The sequence below is a fragment of the Accipiter gentilis genome, chromosome 19 (genome assembly GCF_929443795.1).
Source record: "Accipiter gentilis chromosome 19, bAccGen1.1, whole genome shotgun sequence".
In the NCBI taxonomy this organism is placed as follows: Eukaryota; Metazoa; Chordata; class Aves; order Accipitriformes; family Accipitridae; genus Astur; species Astur gentilis.
The window spans coordinates 6,876,844-6,900,493 of record NC_064898.1 but is presented as its reverse complement, the minus strand read 5'-3'; the positions used below and the strand labels follow the sequence as shown (position 1 = coordinate 6,900,493).

At 42.2% G+C, this 23,650-nt stretch overlaps 1 protein-coding gene across 8 annotated transcripts in view; it reads right to left on the bottom strand.

Moving 5' to 3' along the window:
- Positions 1-23,650, bottom strand: part of SPATA13 (spermatogenesis associated 13) — a 225,915-nt gene continuing 202,265 nt past the window's right edge. For 7 of the 8 annotated variants that reach the window (XM_049823010.1, XM_049823005.1, XM_049823009.1 and 4 more), the window contains 9 exons: positions 17,983-18,119; positions 17,401-17,580; positions 16,198-16,383; positions 13,434-13,613; positions 12,604-12,836; positions 10,270-10,399; positions 9,332-9,704; positions 5,302-5,376; positions 1-4,059 (listed from right to left, as the gene is read on the bottom strand). In XM_049823010.1, coding sequence (XP_049678967.1) covers positions 3,878-4,059; positions 5,302-5,376; positions 9,332-9,704; positions 10,270-10,399; positions 12,604-12,836; positions 13,434-13,613; positions 16,198-16,383; positions 17,401-17,580; positions 17,983-18,119 — 1,676 coding nt within the window. In that variant the 3' untranslated portion in view covers positions 1-3,877. Of the gene's footprint in view, positions 4,060-5,301; positions 5,377-9,331; positions 9,705-10,269; positions 10,400-12,603; positions 12,837-13,433; positions 13,614-16,197; positions 16,384-17,400; positions 17,581-17,982; positions 18,120-20,417; positions 20,605-23,650 lie in introns of those variants that run through there. The other variant, XM_049823012.1, reaches the window with a different exon arrangement.

The window sequence follows — 23,650 nt, the reverse complement described above, 5'->3', positions numbered from 1 at the left end:
TTTTAAAACTGCACAATAAAGTTTTATAAGAGACAGCTGAGGACCTTCAGCTTTGTACATTATTTAATTCAAACATGTACAATAAGAGAAAAATAATGGGAATGTAAGTTTGTACTTATTTCCAGAAAATAGATTCATTTGACAAACAATGTTCCAAGAGTAAATAAACCTTGTAATGCAATTACTTCAGAACAAATGCACATCGAGCTACTGCAGTCCTCTAAGTTGTACTTCAGCTGTCAACAGCCAATTCATCTGCTTTGTAGCCAGGACACTTCATTTACAACATGTGTAACAGCACACAGATGGTAAGATGCACAAAGCAATGTATGTAAGATAAAATGTTACAAAACACTTGTCAAAATAAAATATATATGCAAGTCATCCCTAGTATTTACAACAAATAGTTTTAAATTAGAGCGCATTCAGAAGGCATCTCCTACATACAAATGCCACACATAGAGAAAAAAAGCAGAAAGGCAGTCAAAGAAAGGTACTGTGTTAGTTATGGCTAAAGACCTTTGGCTCCAAAACTCTGTTGTAATTATTTTCAAAAGACAACTAAAAAGTGGAACATTTGAGTAGTCTGTCTTTGAACTCCGTTATTACACTGACCACTAAAACTCAATGTGAAATTTAGCATGGCAAGAGCCACTTGTAAAACAATCTTATTATTTTATACATCAAATGCTCTGAGTTAGATGCAATTATGGTTTGGCATTTTCCTAACTCAGTGGGAACACATTTGAGGACGACTATATTTTACTGCATCTCATGCATAAAGTCTGAGGTTATCTGCTCAGCAGGCCATCAGGAAGGCTCTGACTGTGCTTTATCTAAACGAGGCACAAATGTGCTTAGTAGTTGCCCTAGAACTTGCATGCCCTAGAGACATGCAAAAGTGAGAGGAAAATAACAGATGTTGCCGTCACACCTTTCTGATCATATATAAGTGTTGTTACCAGAAGGAGGATCAGGGCAAGAGTTGCTAGAATACAAACTTTCACATTTTAGTTGCAACTCTTTTTCCCACAGACTCTAAATCAGGCTGAACCCCAAGTAAGTATTTGTCTCACTTGTTGGATAATGTAACTGTTTGTTTCCATTTAACTATAATTTGTTTAAAAGATTATGGTGTAGTCCAAATTTGGCCTGTCTTGTTATATTTTATCTTAATCTGCTGCAAGGTCAGAGTGCAAAGAAAGACACAGAGAATATTATAAAACAACCATGTCTATATGTAGGGTACTATATGTAAAACTGTCCTGAGTAATCTGCACCATGAAACATTTGCTTTTTATCTCTCTGAAATTAACGTCTTGAGAAAAAAACTGCTGCATTCAAAACCATATGCAAACATTTCTGTCCATTTTTAGGGCTAAGGCACCAGCACTAGTATGTGGAAAAAGCCTTCATGGACACTGACATGTCAGGAAGAGACATCCCAAAACCTCCTTTTTTTTCCAGCATTCTACAGAACCGAGCCCTGGAAGGAAGTAGGTTTTAGCAAAGACACATATGCAATTAAGTGTGGATGTCATAATGTCTTCAGGTCCAGCTGGGAAAGTTTCTGGGTGAGCACTGCAATCCAACTTCAGACATATTTTTTTTGCATCTAGAACAAGTCTTTCAAAATATGATTATGAAAAAACATCGTCTCTACTTCCACAGTACGTGCATTACTTTGGTTTGCAGGCCTGAACGTGGCAAGTGCCCACAAAAATGGGTATGTAATAAACACAAAAGGGTTACTCATTTAAGGGGAAGGGCATGCATCCATGCCTGCATTTGGAAGTCTGCTCCTTGTGTTTAAATAGAGCATTTAGAATTATCTTTTTAAAAATCTGAATAGAAATGGCTTGTTTTAAACATCAAAAGAAAAATATAACCCAGCCAGCTTTTTTCACTAACTTTCCTGTGCATTTTATTTAAGCTGGATCATTGAAAATGTCAGTGCATATTTCCAGTTCTTAACTGTTTCAGGTCATCTTCCATTGCTATGGGAAAGCACAAGCAATGAAGTTCACTGCACTGAACAATTCAGCTGAGCATCACCAGACTTTGCATTATTGCTGAACTATATACACAAGGCATTTGAAATGTACAGTTGTCAAAAGATGCCATTTAAAATCAAAACCACAAACCTGGGCTTTGCAGAAGTTGCCACAAAGTTATCAAGTCACAAAATCTAGCGACTAGTGGGCATCACAACACTGACGATAAACAAAAATATAGAGGTAACAGTAGTAGGAACAAATACATGTTTAAAATAAGGCTTTTTTACATTGTTGTTAAGATTCCTGGCCTCTAGCCCCTTGTTTGTTCTTCATATATTACATATTCATGACAAAGCTGATTGTGTCCATTGTCAAAGAATATCCTTGGATCTATCCTTATCATCAGATAATGCCCCTAATCAGCAGCATAGGATAAAGTATTGAAAAGACATTCATAGCAAATCAGTTCTGAAACATATGGAGTCTTTCTTTCCTTTCATATTACCAGCTGTCTTTTGTCAACCTCAATGAGAGCTATCAAGCAGAAATGATCAGTGCTGCAAATATCAAGATCCTGTTTCTTCCTGGTGGCTTTTTAAAAGTTATTCTCCCAAATCAACTTAATGTCATAGGCAAATTGTACCAGCGCAAATCACATATTGCATATGCTGGCCAGAGCTGACCTTAATCGAGTGAAGTTCTTCTCCTTCCCATACAGACTGAGGACTCTGAGACAAAAATCCATCTCTGGTCCACTCAATTCCTCTATCCCTTCCAGTAAGAATTTCTTTTTCTTTGTGAAGAAATAATTGTTCAAAACCCATTGTCAATTGACTGTGTATAAGAAGCATGGATCCAGACCGCCTCAATGTATTTACATTACCATTCATCCATCTTCTAAGTCAAGCTATATGAACACAAAGTGTGAGAACTATGTAACATAGCCAGCAGCCAGCACGTACTGTCTCAACTCTGCCTTTGTACATTCACATTATCTCCATTAGAAAATTAAAAAATAAGTTTTACACAGAGAAATAAGCATATTGGAAATATAAAGAAGCATCTCCTAGGTGAAGTAGTGCGCAAAAAGTGATATAAAAGCTCTATACTGAAGAGCATACACGCATGCAGTATATTGCTGTGACTGAAAGTAATCAATCTGAGATGCCCTGGGCTCCTCGTTTCCACTTGTGTGCAATAAATGCACATATCTTTATAGTCCATTTCACACTCTGTTCATGTTTCTATATGACAGAATAAAATTTCCCTGTTCCAATCTGGAATATGGTAAGGCCTTGCGGGATGTTCTCCTGCCATTTGGCAATTTAATAGAAAAAGACAGGAAGGATTAGTGTCTACCAAATTCTGCAACAGCTGGCTAATCCTATGAGATGTCTCCACCTGATTTTAATGGGTGGTCTCTGCTCAGTGCTCCAAAAGGAAGGAGAAAACTCTCCTAAGATTCCTTGCTGATATACCCCTAAGGAAAAATTCCTCCCTACCCTAAATTTGGCCATCGATATAAGGTTAAGAAAAATGAAATGTTACAATGACCTGCATGATTCCATCGCTACTTCAACATAACTAAGACAAACAGAGATCAAATACAGCTGCTTCAGAGTAACAGCAAGTTGTCTTTGTCAGAAGGGAGACTGCTCTTCATCAGCAATGCCGACACTTGGCAACATTGACTTCAGAGCAGTCTTGAGGACCTTCATTCTTCTTCTAGACAGAGGTTGTACTTCTGGCTCAAGGACCCCAAGGCTTTCCCTCCAAAACTGGAGATTCACCGAGCTCAAATAAGCTTAGCCGTGTCTCCAAGGTCCTTCTTTGGAGAAAGTCTCCCTCCATGCCGATGTCCTTCCCTGGTCCTTGGCCTCTCACTTTTTAAAGGGGGTGAGTTTGTTGAAGGTATGCCAGAAGAGGGATGGCTTCCGCTTGGGTTCTGCCAGGGCAAAAACCTGCTGCTGCGGGATGCTGGTAGGCACAGTGATGTGGCGCTGATGAATAGGATGCAGGCTTTGGTGTGGAGGAGGCACAGGACACCCGTTATAGCTTACACCTGCAAAAGGAACAGTTTAAGAAAGCGTATGAGTCAGATCATGAAATTTTCTGGGAAAATTTAAGCACAGGACCATGGGACAAGTTCAATTGTCCGTAAAGCCAGTAGGAATTTTGCCATGATCTTGAATGGAAGCACTACTGAAGGTTACCTTTTCTGGTATTAGACTTTTAATTGCTGCATTGGTTTGGCTTAAGAGGAGAATAATAACAGTAGAAATAACATTACAGAATTACCAAAAATAAGCGGCAGTTTCACATAGCCTGGCTATATTGTTTGCACAAGTAAATTCTGGTATTTCAAAGGAATGACTTAACACTGTAGATACTTGTATTTCAGTCAACACTCAGAATTAGGCTGCGTAAAATATTGCCACCAACAAAAATGTTATTTCTTCAATTTGGAAAATATTTCTCCAGGCTAATGTTCTCAGACTTTGACCTTTGTGCATTCTGAACAGAATCTCCTGATCACAATTTTCAGCCACTCCCCTGAAAATCCAGACAGGTTTTATAGGTATCTAGTGATTGATAAAGAGAAAATGCTTTAGTAATATGAATCCCAGGGAGCAGAGGACTATCTAACGTCAACTCCTTCACTCCTAAATTCAGACTTAATCTGGTCCCACTTGCTCAATTTATTCTCTCAACACACTAGAGATTTGGCTTTCAGACAGAAACAGACAAAATCACAACACATTTTCTGAGAGATGAAAGGAATAAAAAAGCTGTTTCCAGAGAAACACATTTCTAGTCCAACTTTCCTTCTAGTCTAGGACAGAAGGAAGCCATTTTGAGTGTATTATGATAAATACAGCAACACATGGCTTGCAAAAAGTACTTTAAGATATTTTAACAAAGCACAGAATTGCTAAAGAAGAACAAGGTGTTTGAGTAAAAGCAAAGGAAGGAATCAGTAAGCCCCATTTCTAATTTAATCTCTGCACGGACTTCTTACATCCTTAAATAAACCACTTGCCTTACCTCTTTGAGTTTCTTTTCTAATAAAGAGAACACTGACTTGCCTGTCTGAAGGAGACTGTGGAGCTGATTTAGTAGACAGTTTACAAAGGCATTGGAATTTGATATCAAAATACAGGTTAATGGAAATTATTTGAACTCCATGTAAACCATTAAGTTTTTTTAAAAGACTGAAGAACTCAACCATAGCCAGACTGTGCTATTTCCTAACAGAAAGAACACTGGAACACAGTAAAAATGTAAAGCAATTCTGAACACCCACCTTTAATTTTTCCATGCCTTGACTTACGGGCATTCTGCATGGCTTGTTTCTTCTGGTTTTCTGAGATTTCCATTCCTATGTCAAAGTGTAAATTAGGGCACTGGTATAAAAATAGTGTATCTAATACTTGATTACGTTAAATTAAAACAAATATATTTTAAACAATATTTAGTAAATCTTAATAGTAACATACCTGAAGTTTTTAGAAGTATGTTTCACTTTGTCATAAGAATTTAAAGACAGCTTTTCAGTGGAATAACAATAAGAACATTAATTTGCCTGTAGATTACTGGGAAAAACTGCTTTCCAGTTCCTGCTGGCAATCGCTGGGGAACTAACCCTCAGAAAGTTCTTTTTATAAATAAGTCCAGATAACAAGAGCTTAAAAAAAAGTGTAAATTAACACTTCTGAAAGCTACAAGCCACCAAGTAATAGATCACAAATGCAGAATCTGTTCCTTTTTTCTCTCACTCTGAGAATCTGTTCCTTTTTTCTCTCACTCTGAGCTAACTTGGGGTAACAAAATGAAGTCACTGGTATTGCCGTAGTACAAATTTGGGTATCTTTCCCTCCGCTTGGAGGAGACAGTATCACATAATCCGTCAGACACCGAAGCAGGCTGTGATGTGGTTGTGGCTTCATCAGACTGGGGCTGGATCTCTCACTCCGGTGTCTCATGTACTTGTTTGCATACTTGTATGATGGACATGATGCTATAGTATGTGGTCAACCCTGTGCTATTTACTACCATGTGGCAGGTGTATGACTGACCTGTGCTGAGTACAGAGGTACCAGACACCTACTATGAAAGGTGACACCAGTGACGGTGTCGTCTGGAGCCTACGTACAGACACTCCAGTTTCCTCTCCCTGGGTACGAGACAGATGAGATACATGGATATGTTATATTTGCACAAGGAGACAACAGGGTGCACATGCTGTCACTCATTTCACTCACATGCACATAAAGAGCACAGAAGTTGCCATTCACAGTCAGAATGAAGCGTCTGGTTTGGTTCCATTTTGCTTCTTGTGCACTTCTCCATACTTTTAAAATTCCCTTCACTTTTTTAGCCTGAACTTATGCAGAAGTTATTACAAATCAGCCTATTAACTTACAATACAACAGCAGTTTGCCATAATTTTGTGGTAGCAGAAGTTTATTTTATTCTGCAGGGTTTTTTTCCTTTATAGAAACAAGGAAACAGATTAAAAAAAAATGGAAGCAATTTCATCAACAGAGATCAGACCACTTTCTTAGGGTTACTATTAGTGGTTTGGAGAAGGATTTTCTGGCTGTGGCCTTTTCTTCCCATATATTCACAAAAGCTAAGAAAAGCTAGATATGGTTTGGGAGACAGTGACTTGCACCAAAGTGCCTTTGAAAATAGAAGTAAAATGCCATTTGCAGTTCTGAACTGGAAGAGTATGTATTTGTTCTCTGAGTGGTTAGATTAGAGGCTTTGTGTGAACTCCAGCAAGATAGCTTACAAAATCAACAAGATAAATTTAAACCTGAGGTTGAGAATACTGGCGCCTTTCCACTGGTTTTGGCTAAAGGAAATGTTCCATTATGCCAAAAAAAGGGAATTTGAGAAAAGAAGCAGTCTTCTGGGTAATGGAGAAAACATCCAAGCCACTGTGACTCACAAGACCAGATGGACATTCGGTATTATAACTCAACTATCTTTCCTCTGGTTCATGATACCTGTGCTAAAACAGGTACATCAGAATAATGAGTTGCGACATTTGAACAGCAAGTTTCCAGAAGGCTGCATGTTACATGGACAGAAAAGACTGCATGTGCCTATGAGCCATTATCAAATACACAGTTTCCCGTTATACTGAATTTTCTTCCCTATATTGCACAGTGCCTGAAGAGCAGCAAGCATGATGGACCCTCCCTTGCAATCCTTGCGCTCAGCACTATAGAAATTTGTGACTCAGCGCTAAACAAGGGTTAGTGGTATTACAGCAAATCTCATCGTTATCACTGCCACTGCCACCACTGTTGAACGGTTACCCTTTTGAATATCATACGTTGATTTTCATGAGGTGCCAGTAGAATAAATAACGACATTTAGGGCTGTAGCTGCTATGCCTTTGCAGTTTCCTCATGCTTGGGGATTTCTGCAGCAGTGTCACTTAGAAAGAATGGGAACACTCCACTGCCTGCACAAAACAGACCTGCTGCTGCACGGGGCAAGCACTAGTGTGAGCCTCGGAAGCATCCTGACATGCAGCATTCAGCCCACTCAACATATTCTCCTGGTGCTCCATAAAGCAACCACTGCAGGAGGAGGGGTAGATACAGATATGAAGAGCTCAAGAATGCTCCTTAGAAAGGAAGGGAATAGAAAATGTTCACATTTTATCTTCTTTTGCTCAGTCCTGCTCACAAAAGTGCAGGAGCTGTGATTTATTCCATATTGTCCTTCCATATGACTGTACTACTGTTCTTGTCGTATGGTGGAGTGGAGTGGAGGCTTTCTGTAACTTTGTTGTAAGAGGGATTGTTTGGACACTCATCATCAGATCCTCTGCATTGCTTTATTACCTTCTGATCACCTTCACCCTTCTGCAGTATCCACTTTATTTTAGAGTCCTGTTTAGGTGAATTAGGAAAGCCACCACCCATCCCCATGAGGATAAGGTGACTGAACAAGCTCTACACAGCGCAACTTGTGAAAGCCATCAGTGTTGTGCCCAGGAGGATCATAAATGTCACACCATGATGTTCAGCACAGGCGAAGAGTTGGGTTTGGAAAGTTTGAGGAAAGTTTAGCTGTAGCTGCTTCATTGTTTACTCTAGACTCCAGACGACTGGGGTTAATTGCAGCACTTGTTGCAATGGAGAAGAGTTAAAACTGGTTTAAGAGTATGAATTGGTAAACTTCAGCTTACGGACTATCTACAGTACATACGGAGGAGGCCTTATTTAAATATTTACAACAGTACCAAACAAGAGAAAGGCACTAAGATCAAAAGATTTACATTTGTAATCTAAGGGTTATTCCTGTTTTCCTATTCTTCTGACCAGGTGTTTTAAGTGAACATGGAATATGAGATTTGGCATCTTGTTTAAATTTTAATAATTTCTGGGTTTTATCATCCACTTCACTGCACTTCCAATTTTAACTGGCTGTTATCCAAAGCCTAAGCCTGAAAAGTGTTATAAAAAGGAAAAGTTCTCATGCAGTCAACACACACAGATGTACTAGTATTTTCATTACTTCTTTAGGAATATTAAAAAGAGTTTTCTTTTCCTTATGAGTGTTGCTGTCTTCTTCATGTATGTTTTGCCATTGAAATTTTGCTGGAGCTTTTGTCACTGATTTAAAGGAAGCATGAAACTATGCAAAACCAAAAATCTAAATAACAATCCTAAATGTACATTCACACAGAAGGCACTGTCCTTAGAGTGTTCCACAGGCTGTGGGTCTAAAGCTGATGCTAGGATTTGGTACCTTTTCCCCTGCTCACTCAAGGTTAGGCTTCATTTCTCTGCAAACTGCCCAGTGGTGCTATTGTTGGCTCTGTAACTAATGATACCATGAAACTGCACAGGTCTCCTGGACACAGGAGGTGCCATTATATGACATGGACAGTATAGATCTACAATTATTGCTGCTTGGCTTTATAATAAAATGTCCTTTACGAACAGATGTTTTGGGCCAATGATTCATACAAAAGTGCTAGGATTTTGAATGGATTTTTATTATTGATTGGTCTTTGTGAATTGCATCTTGTCATATCTCAGATCTCGTTCTGCTCCATAATGCACCAGAATTACATGCATTACGCTGTGACATGGATGTCATAGCTAACTGCCCTGGACCTTTGCCCACAATGACAGGGCAAACACACCTGAATAGGCTTCACTTACACGGCTAAAGGTCGTGTCGGGTAAGAAAGAGACACCAGTCCCAGAAGGCAGAGTGCTCATCTGCACAAAGCATAAAGAAGCATAAAAGCAGGAACATTCCCCTTTGTTTTTAACACCTTTTAGAGAGGAAATCCTTCCACTCACCCATTTCCTTGTCTTCCTGAACTCTTCTCCTTTCCCTTTCGCATGCCTCCATCCATCTCTTTTTATCTTCCTGTTTTTTTGCACAGAACAAATGAATCTCTTCTGTGGCTCTGTTTAGTATCTTAAAAGCATTTTTGACATTAATGTTAAAGTCTTTGTCTCTGCCATCTTCAGTGTCCACAATTTCCATCTCATCCATGTCAATACGATCCTTATAATACAAGATGTCCCTTCTCAGTAAGTCCTTCTTACAGAACACAAGCTGATGGTCAAAAAGGAAGAAAGTCCTCTGCTGGCTTTTGCCTTGCTTTGATATTTTGGTCAGTTCTCCTGAGTGGATCAGTTCTGAGCTTCTGGCTAACACATCTGGTCCCTAAGAAGATAGATAGATAGATAGATAGATAGATGTAGTAAGTAAATAATATTTTAAGATCTTACTGTGTGCCTAACCAGTCTCATTTTATAATCGAATCTCAAGTTCATTCATATTTCTTGTATTTTTATTATTAGATTTGAAAATGTCACAGAATGTAGATAGTCTCCTACAGAACGTGGTTCTGCTCTACTTTATTTCTACATAAATCAGGAGGAAACTCATTAAAGTCAGTGAAGCAGGTTCAAGTTCTGACAGAACTACCAAAAATCCAAAGGAGATTCTATAGGTCTAGCATTACAAAAAAATCCATTCTGTCAGCTCAATCCAGCGTCAGCTCAAAGACAAGTGTCCATGTTAATACATGCTGCTCTTCTGGATTTATAAACAAGGTAATCAGTAACAGAATCACTGCAAATGAAGCAACTGGACTTTTAACTGAGCAATGACCAGTTGAAAAGTAGACACCATAAACTACCTACTATGCAGAAAGACGTATCCTATAAAGGACATGAAGTACTGTACAGAGCACCTTTGCTCAGGAAAGGGACAGGCTGACGCTTACCTCCCAGTCAACGATAGAGACTTGCCAACGTGCAATCTTGTCTATGCTTTCTAGTCTTCGTTTTCGCTCATTGATCAGGCACGCTACATTCTTCATAGCCTCATATGCAGCTTTTATGTTGTTATAATCACTGTGAAATGTAGGCACATTTCAAAGATCACTTATGCAGTGGATATGAGGCAATCACAAATTGTAACGCAGTGCTTGAAGCATTAGCCCACATTATGCATCTATCCCTCTACTCAGGGTACTTAAGTAAGAGAAACCTGATTCTCAGCTATCCTGAACCTCACACAGTAGTCTGTACAATTCAGTGCCGCCGTACTGCTAGGCTTTGTCCAGGAGCAAATTACTAAACTGGTGGAAGGAGGTGGAAGTAGATTAACAAATTGCAGCACTGTCTCTATTGAAAACAATAGTAGAACTCCTGTTGACCTCAGTGATACCTACATTGCAGCAAAGGTATTTGGTTTTAAGCAAGATTTTAGTGGGATTTTATTGGGAAGGGCATTCCTTTAATCATGATTAACAACTGTATTTTGCCCTTCTTGTTCCCAGTGGCTGGGTCAATGAATGCAAATGGAGAATGCTATGTGGGCAGAAAAAATACCAAAACCGACCTCAAACAAGGTGAGCAAGGGACCCAAGAACATGGGCACCAAAAACGGGAATAAAAGGAGACAATGCTGACAAAATGGCTGACAAATGGAGTCTCCGAGAAGAGAGAAGGAGACCCATGTTTCTTGCCTTAGAGTCCCAGCAGAGCAGCTGCCTTCCCTCCTTTATCAGAACACCTCTTGCAGAAAAGGGGCCCAGAGGTAGAAAACAGCATGAGCCAGAAATAAATCCTGTAAAGGGGTCAGCCTCGCTGTCCTTTTTATCTGCTTCTGCCTCAGTTCCTATTTTCATCGGCTGCTGCTGATGGATGCGCTTCCCTTCTAAATCTGTGAGTTACTCTCCTCTATTTATATCTCTGGAAACTCTTTTCTGCCACACTGTATACAAAAAGTGAGATTAACAATAACAGGATCCTACTAATGTCAGGCAGATGTCCCACAGGGTGACCGCATGATATACACGCCGCTACTCTTGCCCTTCCTTATCTCAGTTCCTTCTTTCTGTGTCAGTGTGTACGTTATTCCACACTTGCTGCATAACCTGTGGCCTTCACGGCAGGCTGTGCACATTGGATCTTCAAACTTTTTATGAAAACAAAACAAAAAGCTACCAAAAACCCCTCAAGCTGGCTTGAGCTTTACCAAGGCTCCGCCTGGGTGTAGGTCTGCCTGTTTGTGAGCATCTCTGTGCACTGGGCGCCTGTCTGTGCTTGTAGGCATCTCTGGATGCCGTGCCACAGAAAAGAAAGACAGGTAGTATGGGTGGAAGGTGGCAAGACCTTGCTGTCACTTCATCTGCTGGTTTAATAGCTCACAGAATAATCTTTCTAAAATTAATACCAGCGAAAGAGATACCCACGTTAGCAATTGTTACCACGGGACTTCCCAGGTAGCCACAGAACTGAACAGAGGCATTTCACACCTGAATGACAGTACTTGACATCCCCTACGTTTCGCCCCTGGCAAAAATCCCCTGGTCTCCAAGGGGAGTTTTCTCAAGGTTAAAGAAGTGCAGACTTTGGCCCAGGAAGCATTGCCTCAGGCTGTATTTGGACTTTCAGCACAGGGGTCACAATGGAACATTTTTCTTGCAGTTGTACAAGGTAAAAAGGAAGACATTTAGAGATAAAATCTTAATTTAGTCAGAGATTTAATCATCTCAAGTGTATACTAGAAAGGCTAATAACCTGCAACTTCAGTTCTTATTTATCCCAGCTGAAAATCTAATATCTGGACTTCATTGCAAACAAAGGCAATGTTTATTACTAGGTAAGTTTCTAAAAAACATTACCTCCAAGCTTGCTCAGATTGTGGGTTTTTTCTAAGGCCCTCTTTACCTTTCTTGTGTTCACAACGTTTATGCAGCCTCCCCCTTTTTTCTGTGGATTTCCTTCTCCGTCAAAGAAATGACACATCAGCTTTTTTTCACTGATTTACACATCCCTCCCTGCATCATATTTCAGCACTTTCTTCCTTTCCTTCTCCCTCTTTCACTTATTCCTCATTCTGTCTTGCACCCTGTCAGTCCCCTGTGCTCCATTTGCACCTACTGTTTTTGTAACAGTTCCAAGATGCCCATCTAGTAAGGAGCTCTTGTCTATAGTGGTCAATGGGAGTTTTGTTCCTAATCTCAAAAGCTGTAGTATTGTGTCACCCAGAAAGCTTGAGTAATTAGGTGTTACTACTATTATAAGATTTGGTTTTTTCATTTTCTTACCTGTGCTCCTGAGTGGTGTATTTGAGCAATTCTGCAAGCTGCAGAGGGTATTTGCAGATTTTCTGAACGGGCGTGAGAAGAAAACCATCAATGGCAATGTCAATCATCTGCTGGAGCAAGCGACAGGCCTCGAAGAAGTGACGGTATTTGCCCTGTTTCATTAGTTTGGAAAGTTCAATGCAGGCACTGGGATGATTGTTACAATACTCTGAATAAATAGCAAAGCCTTCTTGCTATTTAAAAAAAAAAAAAAAAAAAAGTCAAAGCTTAAAGTAGTTATCTATAAAGGAGGAAAGATATTTCTGTAATATCTATTATAATTAATTAGATTAATTAATCCATTTCCTATATTGTTTCCAGGCTGATCAGCCTTGAAACTATTCAGAAATCTACTTTGTAACTGTCAACACTATGTACTTTCTTTGTAAGAACCCAGAAATAGAGGCCTCCATTGAGTCAGGATAATCAAACCCACTTTAAGAAGTACTTTTCTTGGGGAAGGTAGCTATAGGCTTAGCAAGTGTCTGTCATGAAGTCACAGCCTCTTTCCCCACCACCTTCCTTCCTTATTTTCTTTGGGAAGTTTTCGCATGCCCAATATGAGATCACTGCAAATAGTCCAGCTCATCTGTGATCACTAAAGTTTTGAAAAGGAAACTTAAAATTGTGCACAAAGTTACATGCTTGCTAAAGATGAGGAGAAACCAAAAGCATTTAAATAATTCTTTAATTAAGCCCTTGTTACTAAAATCCCCTCCTAACATGGTAACTTAGCATTTTCTCGTCCTACTTTGTTAATTTCATAAATAAACCCAACTTTTGCAACCTACATGTTGAAGAAAACATGACCCTATTTCACTTAGATGAGGTTCCTCTTTGTTGTACTGTTTCTCCAGATCCTTCAGAAACTTCCTTTGGAATTTGTAAATATCTTCAATATTTCCAAAAATGGTGCTTAACTGAGCTGTGGTGAACATTCCTGTATGTTTGCGACACTGCCGAATATAACCCTGGAAATTAAATGAATAACCTCTTTAGTTTGAACATGTGAAAACAGGCTCTACCCTGCACAAGCCCCTTTGAGCTGGCAGAACCCCTGTGATCTATGGGCAGGTGAGTCGTTTCCCAGCCATGGACACACGGACACACACACACGGACATGCAATTCCAGATTTGCATCTGAAATGTTTGCACGTTGATTCTTGCAGTCCAACTTCTGTCTCACAGTACCATAAATGAATCAGGGAACCAGAAACCTGCAGAGTCTGTGAAGCCCATTCACATCTCCTCGTTATGATTACCCGCCAAGCTGGAGGCGAGCCTGGTGTAAGACCCCATGCACGCTACTACTTTAGCTGCTGCACTTTTTCAGAGCAATTTGTCTTAGCCATAAGAGTTCTTCTCTATGCAGGTAAGAACAAACCCGAAAACAATTAATATATAAAGACAATTTCTACCAGGGCTGAAGTACTGGTTCCTTAACCAGCACGTAAATAGGACACAGTCTAAGCCAGAGAAGCAAAATGAAGAACATATTATAACACATTCAGAATGCTGCTGTTTGGTAAAAATCCACATGGTATTGGCAGGAGGTAATAGTATTGGCAAGACCGCGCATAAAACTTGTCCAGTTTTCTTTCTCTTTACTTGTCGGAACATCGCAGGGGTCCAGCTCACTTTATTTGTACCCAGTGTTAAGTAGATACACAAGTGACTCCTCCAGTTTTAAAACGACTGGGGGCCTCTTAGGGCTGAAAAACACAGAGCCGGCACATCCTCAGATACCTCTTCCACAAAGCTGAGCGTGGCGAGAAGGATACAGTGCAGGGGCTAAATATCCAGGAATAGCTGCTGTGCTCGTACTCTCGTACCAGTAATGGCACCGGGGTACGGATCAGTGCGAAGGTTAACTGGTATGACACGTGTTATCTGCCAGGCTCTTCCATTTGGCTGCTTTCAGGCAGGTTTCCCCCAAATTGCTTTGGGAGCAGACAGCTGTAAAAAGCCTTGCAATTGCTCCAGTGAGGTTTACCAGGAAGCAACTCTGAATATTGCTGGCACCGTTATGAATATTCCTGTCTCCTCCACCGCCATCTGCTCTGAAAGCTGTGCAGTGGCTACACTGCAAGTCAGCTACCACATTTCCTACGGTTAGGAGGATAACTCTGAGAAGGAAAACTAATTCCTGTTCAGCTCTTATAATGTGGACTGCAGACACTTCTTGAATGTAAAAAGTTTTTCTGGGTATACTCCAGCTTCATGATCCTGACTGCACCAGCCCTAGTGATTCATTCTAGTGCACGGCTTGCAAATTTGGATTACTATCAGCAGTTGCTTTTCCGGCTTAGTCTCACTTGAGTGTATTTTCAGCTTTATGTCCTGCTTGCACCACCCTGCAGATTCACTCACTTCTCTGCTTGGAAAATGTGTGTTAGCTCTCTTGTAGCAAACTCAGAGGCATGTCAGGATTTAAAAAAAAGAGGTATAGAATATATGAATTAGAGAAAATTAATTATTAGTATCAGTCTAAGAATTAATAAGTCAGTAAAATATGACAGTCGTGTCCTAGAACTCAGCTAACCATGGCAATGACATAGCTGCATGTACAAATTCCTCCTTGATCTTTTACGCACACAGTCAAGCTTACTAGCTTAAGTAAATAGTGAATCTAAATGACAAAACTTACATTTAATGTTTTAAAATGAGCCAATTAGCAACCAATTTTTGTCTTCTTGTTTTCCCTTCTCTCTTTCTTCAAAATGCATAAAAAAAGTCTGATCTAAAAAAAAAACCCAACCACTGCTGTCTTGTCTACTTTGCTGTTCATGAAAGAATCAAATGATGAGTGGTGGACTAAAGGATGACAACATGAAAAATACAGACAGAAACCTAGCAAACTAAGGGTACAAAGAATATTTTGGTAGGTTGCTTAGCACCCTTCCAGATGCTAACCACAAATACAGGTCAAATGTGTCACAGTCCACGTCAGAAGAGGCGAACTTCAGTGAAAAGTACCAAGAAGCTTCTTGCCCAAGTGTGGGCCTCCAACAAAACTTGAACAAAAAGCAGAACCCCCCCACATTTTATGGTTCAAACAAGCAAGGTAGTTCTAAAACACCTTTAAAGACTTCTTCATAGCTTCTAAGCATCCAGAAAAAATCTCTTTGTTGGAGAAAACAAACAAAAAAAATCTCACCCAGCAAACATTCTCTTTGCAAGTTACTTTCAAAAAATTTTGTCCCTGAACTGTAATTGGTTTTATTAAAGTTACTGAAAGTTTTCTATCTAAACCAAGTGGTAAAAAGTTTTAAATAAACTGGACTTCCTTCTCTCATTACTATGGAAATAGCAGTCAGATAAGCAAAGCACTTTTTCCATGTCAAAAGTGGAATGTTTTTTTTAAAAAAAGGAAGTAATGCCTTGTGGCAGTCAGCAGAGAGGAAAGCTGTAAGAGGACACAAGAAGGGTCTGACTGACAGTCTCAGAAGTGCGATCGGGAATATTTTGATATGAGAAACCACTCCGGTTCTGGACTTATATGGGATGTTTTGTTCACATTAGGTCAGCAGAATGCCCTCAGGTTAAAGCATGTACCTCACAAATGTCCTTGAGATGCTTGATATAGACTCGTTCTGTGTTCATAATTTCCTGTATAACGTTGGTTCTCATCTGATCCTTGTTTTCAGCTATTTTCTGACGATGCTTGCTAATATCTGCATCTTGTTCTTCATCCTGGATACTACTACAATTTTCTGGCACTTCTTCCTGATTAACTCGCAGCTGCAGCCAGAACAAACAAAGCAAACTAGAGTAAAGCAGCAAACTTTTACAAAACGTGATGTAACTGTTACAAACTTCTTACAATTAAGAGAGGCCTTGCTACAGAAATGTTCCCATTCTTACCTTAGAGAGAGAGAGTTCCACAACAGGATTTATCTCATTGTACCCACTGCATACTCAAATACAGTGTTGAGATTTCTGTCTAGTTAAATACATGGCTTTCTACTCACAATATCTGATCTGTTGTGTTGCCTGTGTATTTTTCAGACTTAAGCTTATTTCTGACCCTTACTAATAGTTATGTGTTATTTTGGCCAAGCCAGCACATGGGTAAGAATTACAAAAGTAGACAACTCAAATACTTTTAAATAGTTTCCCTCTGCCCCAGTTCCCCATCTGTACGACGTGGATAACAGCATCTCCTTTTTTGACTTTTGTCTGATTGCCCGTGTTGGCTGGAGATCTAGGAAGGGCAAAGGCAGGAACCATCTCTTGCATTTTGTGTAGTACTTCATACAGTGTGGCCCAAGCTTCTCTACAGGATCTCAAAAAGTACTTTAAATTCATTTCTAAAACACAGGTCAATTTTATACCATTCAAGAGTTATACTGTCATTAATCTGGCTGAGTTCCCACCAGGGGGTTCAGACTGTGAACGAGATTCCTACATGATGTTGTGATAATAAATTAAGCTCTATTTTACCATGAAACTGCTACGTCCCCTCTATATATGCTCACTGCTCCCGGCTGAGCTTTCTGCTGCCCTCATTTCTGCTCGAGAAATTCCTTTTGTCACAAAAGGAAGAAGCCACTGTAAAAGGCGTCAGAAGAGCTAAGGGATCTTGGGGTGCGATTCTCTATTGCTTTTTTCCTTGTGAAGTCATTGGGGGTTGCGCCACTGATGTTCACATACAAAGATGCTGAGGACCAGGCCTTTCACTTAAATGTAACGCCACGACTATTGCGCTCTGCTAGGAATCTCACATGGCAATGGTGCAAAAGCAAGAGAGTTACTCACCCTGACAAAGCTAGCTGGAAACCAGGCTTCCTTGTCCTCGTTTCTTCCCCACCACCAGTCTTTGTTGGAAGCTTCTAGAACTCTAATGACATCTCCAGCTTTGAAGCCCAGCTCTTGATCATCCATAGTCACATGGTCCCAGAGAGCTTCTGCATAGACAATGCTGCCATCGCTTATCAGCTGAGGTGGGGAGAAAATGAGGTTGTGAAGGACAAAAGATAAACAAGGAACTGTTTATAAACTACTGACAGATCAAAATACCTCGCTAGAGCACCCACAATTACTCCTACTACAGGATAGAACTAAAATTCTGGATTTTCAGAAATCTATGTGTGTATTTATTAGTGAGAACAATTAAGAGTCCTACAATTAGAGCAGTTACACAGGCTAACGAGTTACAGTCCCGGTGAAGCACTAGTCACCGTGCTCTTCCCTTGGCGTCTGCCACAGACAGGCCACCACGGCTGCCGGATTCTTCACTCTGGTGGCAACCGCCGTGGCACCTCTCGTTAACATGAAACCTCAGACCTGTGGAAAACACACCCGCCGCCGTTACAAGCAACGCAAAGCCCAGGACGTTACCTCGTTAATTGCTAGCTGTTCCCCTCCGGGCTGCAGGTACCTGGGAGTGGCTTGGCAGAGCTCCTCGTAACTGTAGTCTTCCTCGCTGCCATTGTCGTCCGCTAAGGCCGAAGGCTCAGCCCCACCATCTGTCGCAACTAAAACAAAGGTGCAACAGCTGTTTGCTTCATCATTTTTTCTGATTTCCAGCGTAAAACAATGCAAGACGAATCTCTGAGAAGTTGCCTTTGTTGTCACGAATATAACAGTAACAGCAGAAGCGGAGGGCAGCAGGGCCCTCAGGAAACCGCTTTCCCGCCATTAAATACTTTTTACTCTTCTTCGGAATTTTCTCATTCAGCAGCTGACGAAATTCTCCTTTTTGCGAGCGAAAACCAGAACTATAACCATTATTTACTTTTTTTTTTTTTTTTACCCAGAGGACATCTCAAACGACCTGAATCAGGAGGGAGGTCTCAATGCCACGTTCCCCACAGGGCAGATGAGGGAGGTCCAGTGGCCCCCCGGCAGTGAGAGGGGGGCCGCTGTCAGTCCCAGCCTGGGTGCCATCCCGTCGTGACATCCCCCCGCAGGGATGTGGCACCCCAACACCTCCCTGCCCACCCACCCCTCGGGGGGGGGGGGGCAGCCCATGCCGCAGCCCCTGCTCCGAGCCCGAAAAAATCCTTGGTTTGGCAACTGTACATTTTCTGACCAAAGAGGCAGCTTTGTAAAGAAATGGAGGCCAGACCTAAGATGGGCTTCATCTTATTACACAGCCACATAAACCAAGAGAAACATCATGTAAGTGACTGTCACTATGCACATGTAAATCTGTGTAAAACTGTAAAACCCACTCGGGGTACATCACTGGGTGGCAGATCCTTTCGGCGACCATCTCCACACTGGCAGGTGAAGAGGACCGGGGACCGATCTCAGGACCAAGTACTGCTGAGAGACTCACGTCCACACTGCTCAGTGCTAGACCCTTTCTGAGCAGGTTTGCCTTTGAAAGCCAGCCGTAATGTTCAAACAGATCAGGGGATGAGCTAGAAATCAAGAAGCTTTCACAACCAGTGGCCCAGTTCTCTGGTCCTTGTTCATTTATCCCTGAAGATTTATTCCTATGGCATGCCCAAGCTGTGAATAACTAGAGAGTCTAAGGATCACACAGTGCTCAAAAATCCAAGAGAAAATAAAAAATAAAAAAAATTCAGAATGGGCTGCCGGCACTGAACTCCTTTTCTAATGGTTACTGCGTCCCAGATAAGTTGCCGTGCAGCCTACAGAGCATCTCTCTCACTCCGGAGTGCCTGGGAACAGACCTTTAAGCTGAGTTATTGAACCTTCCGCTTCCACCTAGCAGCAAGGCTGAGCAGCCAGGCTCTGATCCTGCCTCCAGCCTGGGTACCGCCTGCCTGCCGAGCTCTGGGCTCCGCATGGGCGAGAGTCGCTTTACTCCACACACCTACACAGCTACACACGCCGCTGCCTATCTGTGATGTACCTTCTAGGGAGAAACACATCAAACCCCTCCTTACGGGCGCTCACACCATCGCTAGCATCTTCGGTCATTTGGGTATTAATTTGCAGGAGAGATCAAAGCTGGCTACTGCACAGATTCACTAAAGAACTTGGAAGATTTTTCTTTCCTTTAGAAGTGGAAAAATATGGCATAGTCTCAGTGTAACACAACATGGCTATTCAACTGTTTTCTTCTACTCCCCAGCATTTTAAATATACGCTCACATTAATGATATAATCTGCCTAACCAGGGAGGATGCAGAATCTGTATTTAAAAAAACAACATTTTTTTTCCCTACAGACTCACAAACCTGAGCACTGATAAACTTTTAAAATACATCTTGTGAAACTTACTGAAACTGCTTCATTTAAAAAAATCTGCAAATAAATAATTCATTAAATCAATTTTTAGGTTATAAAGCAACACCAAAAAGAAAAAAATTAATCTCAGTGATCCTTTATAAATCCCCACTGTACTATCAGTACCGCCTGTTGGTTTGTTCCAGTAACAACAGCACATCAAAATAACCTAATTCATTTGGCTCCAGATGAAAAATGACTGCAATCTGGGGACCGATAACTCTTCATTATTCTGCACCAAATCAACAAGCTTACATTCTCTTCATAGTTAGACTCAAGCGAAAATCAAGTCGCTTGCACTCTGCATCTATTCCTCTATTGTTTACAGACAGAAATATCAGAGGTGGGGTGGGCTTTTCTGATCGCACCAACGGGATGCAAAAACTTAAAAGACACCCCGGGACGGATTCTGATCTCCCAGCAGCTTTGTCACCAGTGTAAGGCTGCAGGCTCCCGTGGATGGTGTAAGCGTGATCAGAATCAGGCCCCCTGACTGCCACAGTTTATCAGTTCAATCTAAAAACACCGTAAAAAAAAGAGCAAGAGAGAGAGCATGTTCTACTCACACGTACCCATCTGAAGGCTCTCCAGACTCCAAAATCGTGCCATTCCCCCCCTGGCTACCATGCTGCTGTCAGACTCGCTCCCCGGGGAAGGGGTTTGACCTCTACCAGGTGATGCTCGGTCCTAAAGGGCTGGCGGAGGACCGCGAAGGGCTCCGAGCGACCCGCAGCGCGGCGAAACCAGCCTCTTGGCCGCCTTCGGCTCCCGGCTGCGCCTCCGAGGCCGGGGCCGGCTGGGAGCTGCCAGCGGCGCGCGCCTCGGCGAGCTCCCGGCTCGCTGACATCATGGGGTGCCCTTAGGGAGGAAGTTCCAGAAAAGCAACAAAAACCCTGGCTGCCTTGGCCCCGGCCACGCTGTGCCGACAGCCGCCTCCGCCGCCCAGACCGCTCCCCAAGTGCCCGAACGTCTCAGAACGCAGCAAGCCAAGGAGTACATTTGTTTTTCATTAAAGCGGCTTAATGCGATTTCAATCTATATTCAAATGACTGCAATTCAAAGGGAAAGACAGTTCGGATGGGAGCTGGGAGTTCTTTGTATTACGACACTGTTCGGAGTATCGGTCTATCTTTGTTACGCTAGACCGGTTAAAATTCCAGTAGAAGTAAACAATGAAGGTATTTTTTGGACGGCTATTAAAACTCCTCTTGCTTCACAGGCAAATGCTGTATCATTATTGAGGGCACAAGCAGCCAAAGCGTTAAGGCTGCAGCAGACTGCTCCCGGGGAAAGTGGGGAGGACGGAGACATTTTCTCACTCAAACTACAAACTTAATTCAGCTGCTCCAGAAAATAGGGAGTGAAGCAGGAAAGCACCCAAAGAGCCCAGCTTTCACTGGGACTGACCCAGCCAGAGCACAACCTCATTCATTCACCACGGGCCAGCATTTACCACCCTTAACATCTGCAGTGAAGCAGGATCGGTTCATGCACGGGAAGCAAAGGCAGGAGCTGCTCCCATCAGCAGAGCGCAAAGCCTGCCGCAGCCTGCGCTTGTACACAGCGTTATATTCACGGTTTGGAAAGCTCCATAATCGTTACGGCTCATTCTTTACCTGCTGACTGCGTTGCTCAGCTGAGCCTGTCCTGTAACTGGGGACTGCCTCCTCCAGGGATGTGTTCACAAAACCCTGGAGGCATTTCTGCGCGCAGCGACGTCTCAACACCCACTGAAATCACATGGTTTCCCCTAGCACTGCCTCAGACAGAGAAGGAAAGGCCAAACATCGCCCTGCAATATTAATGCCATCTTCCTACAAAACCCCAGACTGCGCTGCACTGCACAGGAGACCGATAGGAATTCTCTTCTGAATCCCCAAACTTCCCTATTATTTCTTGCTGCAAGGACACACTGGATAGTACAGTAAAAACAAGCTACTACGTGTTATATAAGCTGTTTATACACAGCCCCACACATTTTTCTTGGCAAAAATCATTAAAAAAAAAACAACCCAGCAAACAGAAGTGACACTGAAGCGCAGACGATCCTGGGGCCTGCAAGCGAAAGGTTTCACGCTTTTTTATCAACCAGCTCACAAGCTCTCTGCCATGTCCAACCCCTACCTGCAGGGGAAAAACAGCCGAACTGCCAAAGGGGAACAAGATCAAACCCCACACAGCTCTTCCAGAAGACACGTTAAAAACAATCTCTGAAAAACAGTCCCGGCTTGATTTTTGCAGAACAGAACGGACTGTGTGCTTTTTGCCCAACATCTAACCCAGCGCCACCGTGGGATGCTGCTGGGGGGTGGGGGGGACGGACTGACTCTTCTCCCTCCTCTGCACCGGCACGTCTAGCAACTGTGCAGCCCCAAACTGAACCCCCACAAAAGTTCTCGTTTGGGGTGAGCTGGTGGCGGGTGGGTTTCCTCGCAGGATCAGCCGGGGACAGGAGGCGCAGGCTGTCCTTTGGAGCGTCAGTCCGCAGGGACCCTCTCCAAACGCACGCTGAGCTGGCTTACCCGCTGCGCAGGGCGCTCTGGAAAGGCTGTGGGTAGCCCAGACTAAAATACTAAAACTAAAAGCTAGTTTACCCGCCTCAAGAAAATCCAGTTCTAGATAACCCTCTGGTATCATAGGACCCTACACCCTGGGGCAGACCAAAGGTCCCCCCCACCTGCCCCACTCTGACAGCAGCCAGTAGCAGATGCCCAGGGAAGAACATAAAAATAGACGAGGCATGTAATGGCATTTTTCTGATGTACTTTCCTAAATTCCAGCTCTCTGCAGATTAGAGTCAGATCCTTCCTGGGGCAGAAGTGGTATCTTTGTGTTTAATGAACTGAATTTTTCAAACCACTTTCTGAATTTCTGTAGGCTTTGGGATGTGAAATATCATGTGTAGCAAGAGTGTGAAAACTATCTTTTATTTTGAACTTGCTATCTGATGATTTCATTTGGTGCCCTTTAGTTCTCACATTATTGTAAACAATAACTATTATCTGTTCAGTTCTCCTCTGCCAATCAGTCTTTTATTCCCCTATTGTCCTTTTTTCCAAGTTGCAGAGCCCTAGCCGCATTAATCATTCCTCACACAGAGACAGTGAGTAGGTTTTCTTGTCCTTTTGCCTTTCTCTGTATCGTCCCCTGTAAAAAATGCCTTTTGAGGTGGAAAGGAACAAGGAGATGGCCCCCACACACCACACCAGTGGCACAATTGGGCCTTCTGTTTTGCTCTCTATTCCCTTCCTACAAATTCCTGCCCTTTTATTTACTGTTTTGACTGTTACTATGCACTGAACTGACACTTTAATTATCTGTTAGGATTGCAAGATCTCTTCCTGAATGGCAATATCCAGCTCAAAGTCCGTTCTTCTGCAAGCATATCAGGCTTGTGTTCCTCCACGTGCACTCCCTTGCCTCTATCAACACTGAATTCACCCGCCACCAGCGCAGCGCGTTGTGTCTGCGTACTGTGAAATCCTGCTGCAACTCTCTTCAAGCAGCTTGTGCTTTTGCTACCGTGAATAATCTAGCACACAAGCAAGAATGGTCATTTCATTCTATACCTCCCTTCCCACATTATTTGTGAAGACACTGAACCTCTGACTCCACTCATGAGCTCTCTCCTTAAGAAAACCAACCACATTCCTCCTCGCCGTTACGTAGTGGTTACTCACTTGTTAAAGCATGGGAGGATCTTCCCTCTTATCCCAGGCCTCTCTTAAGAGACATCTGTAAGAGATCCTGTCAGAGGCCTTTTGGAGGTCCAAGTAGCCTTTACCTATTGAATCCCTTTGGTCAC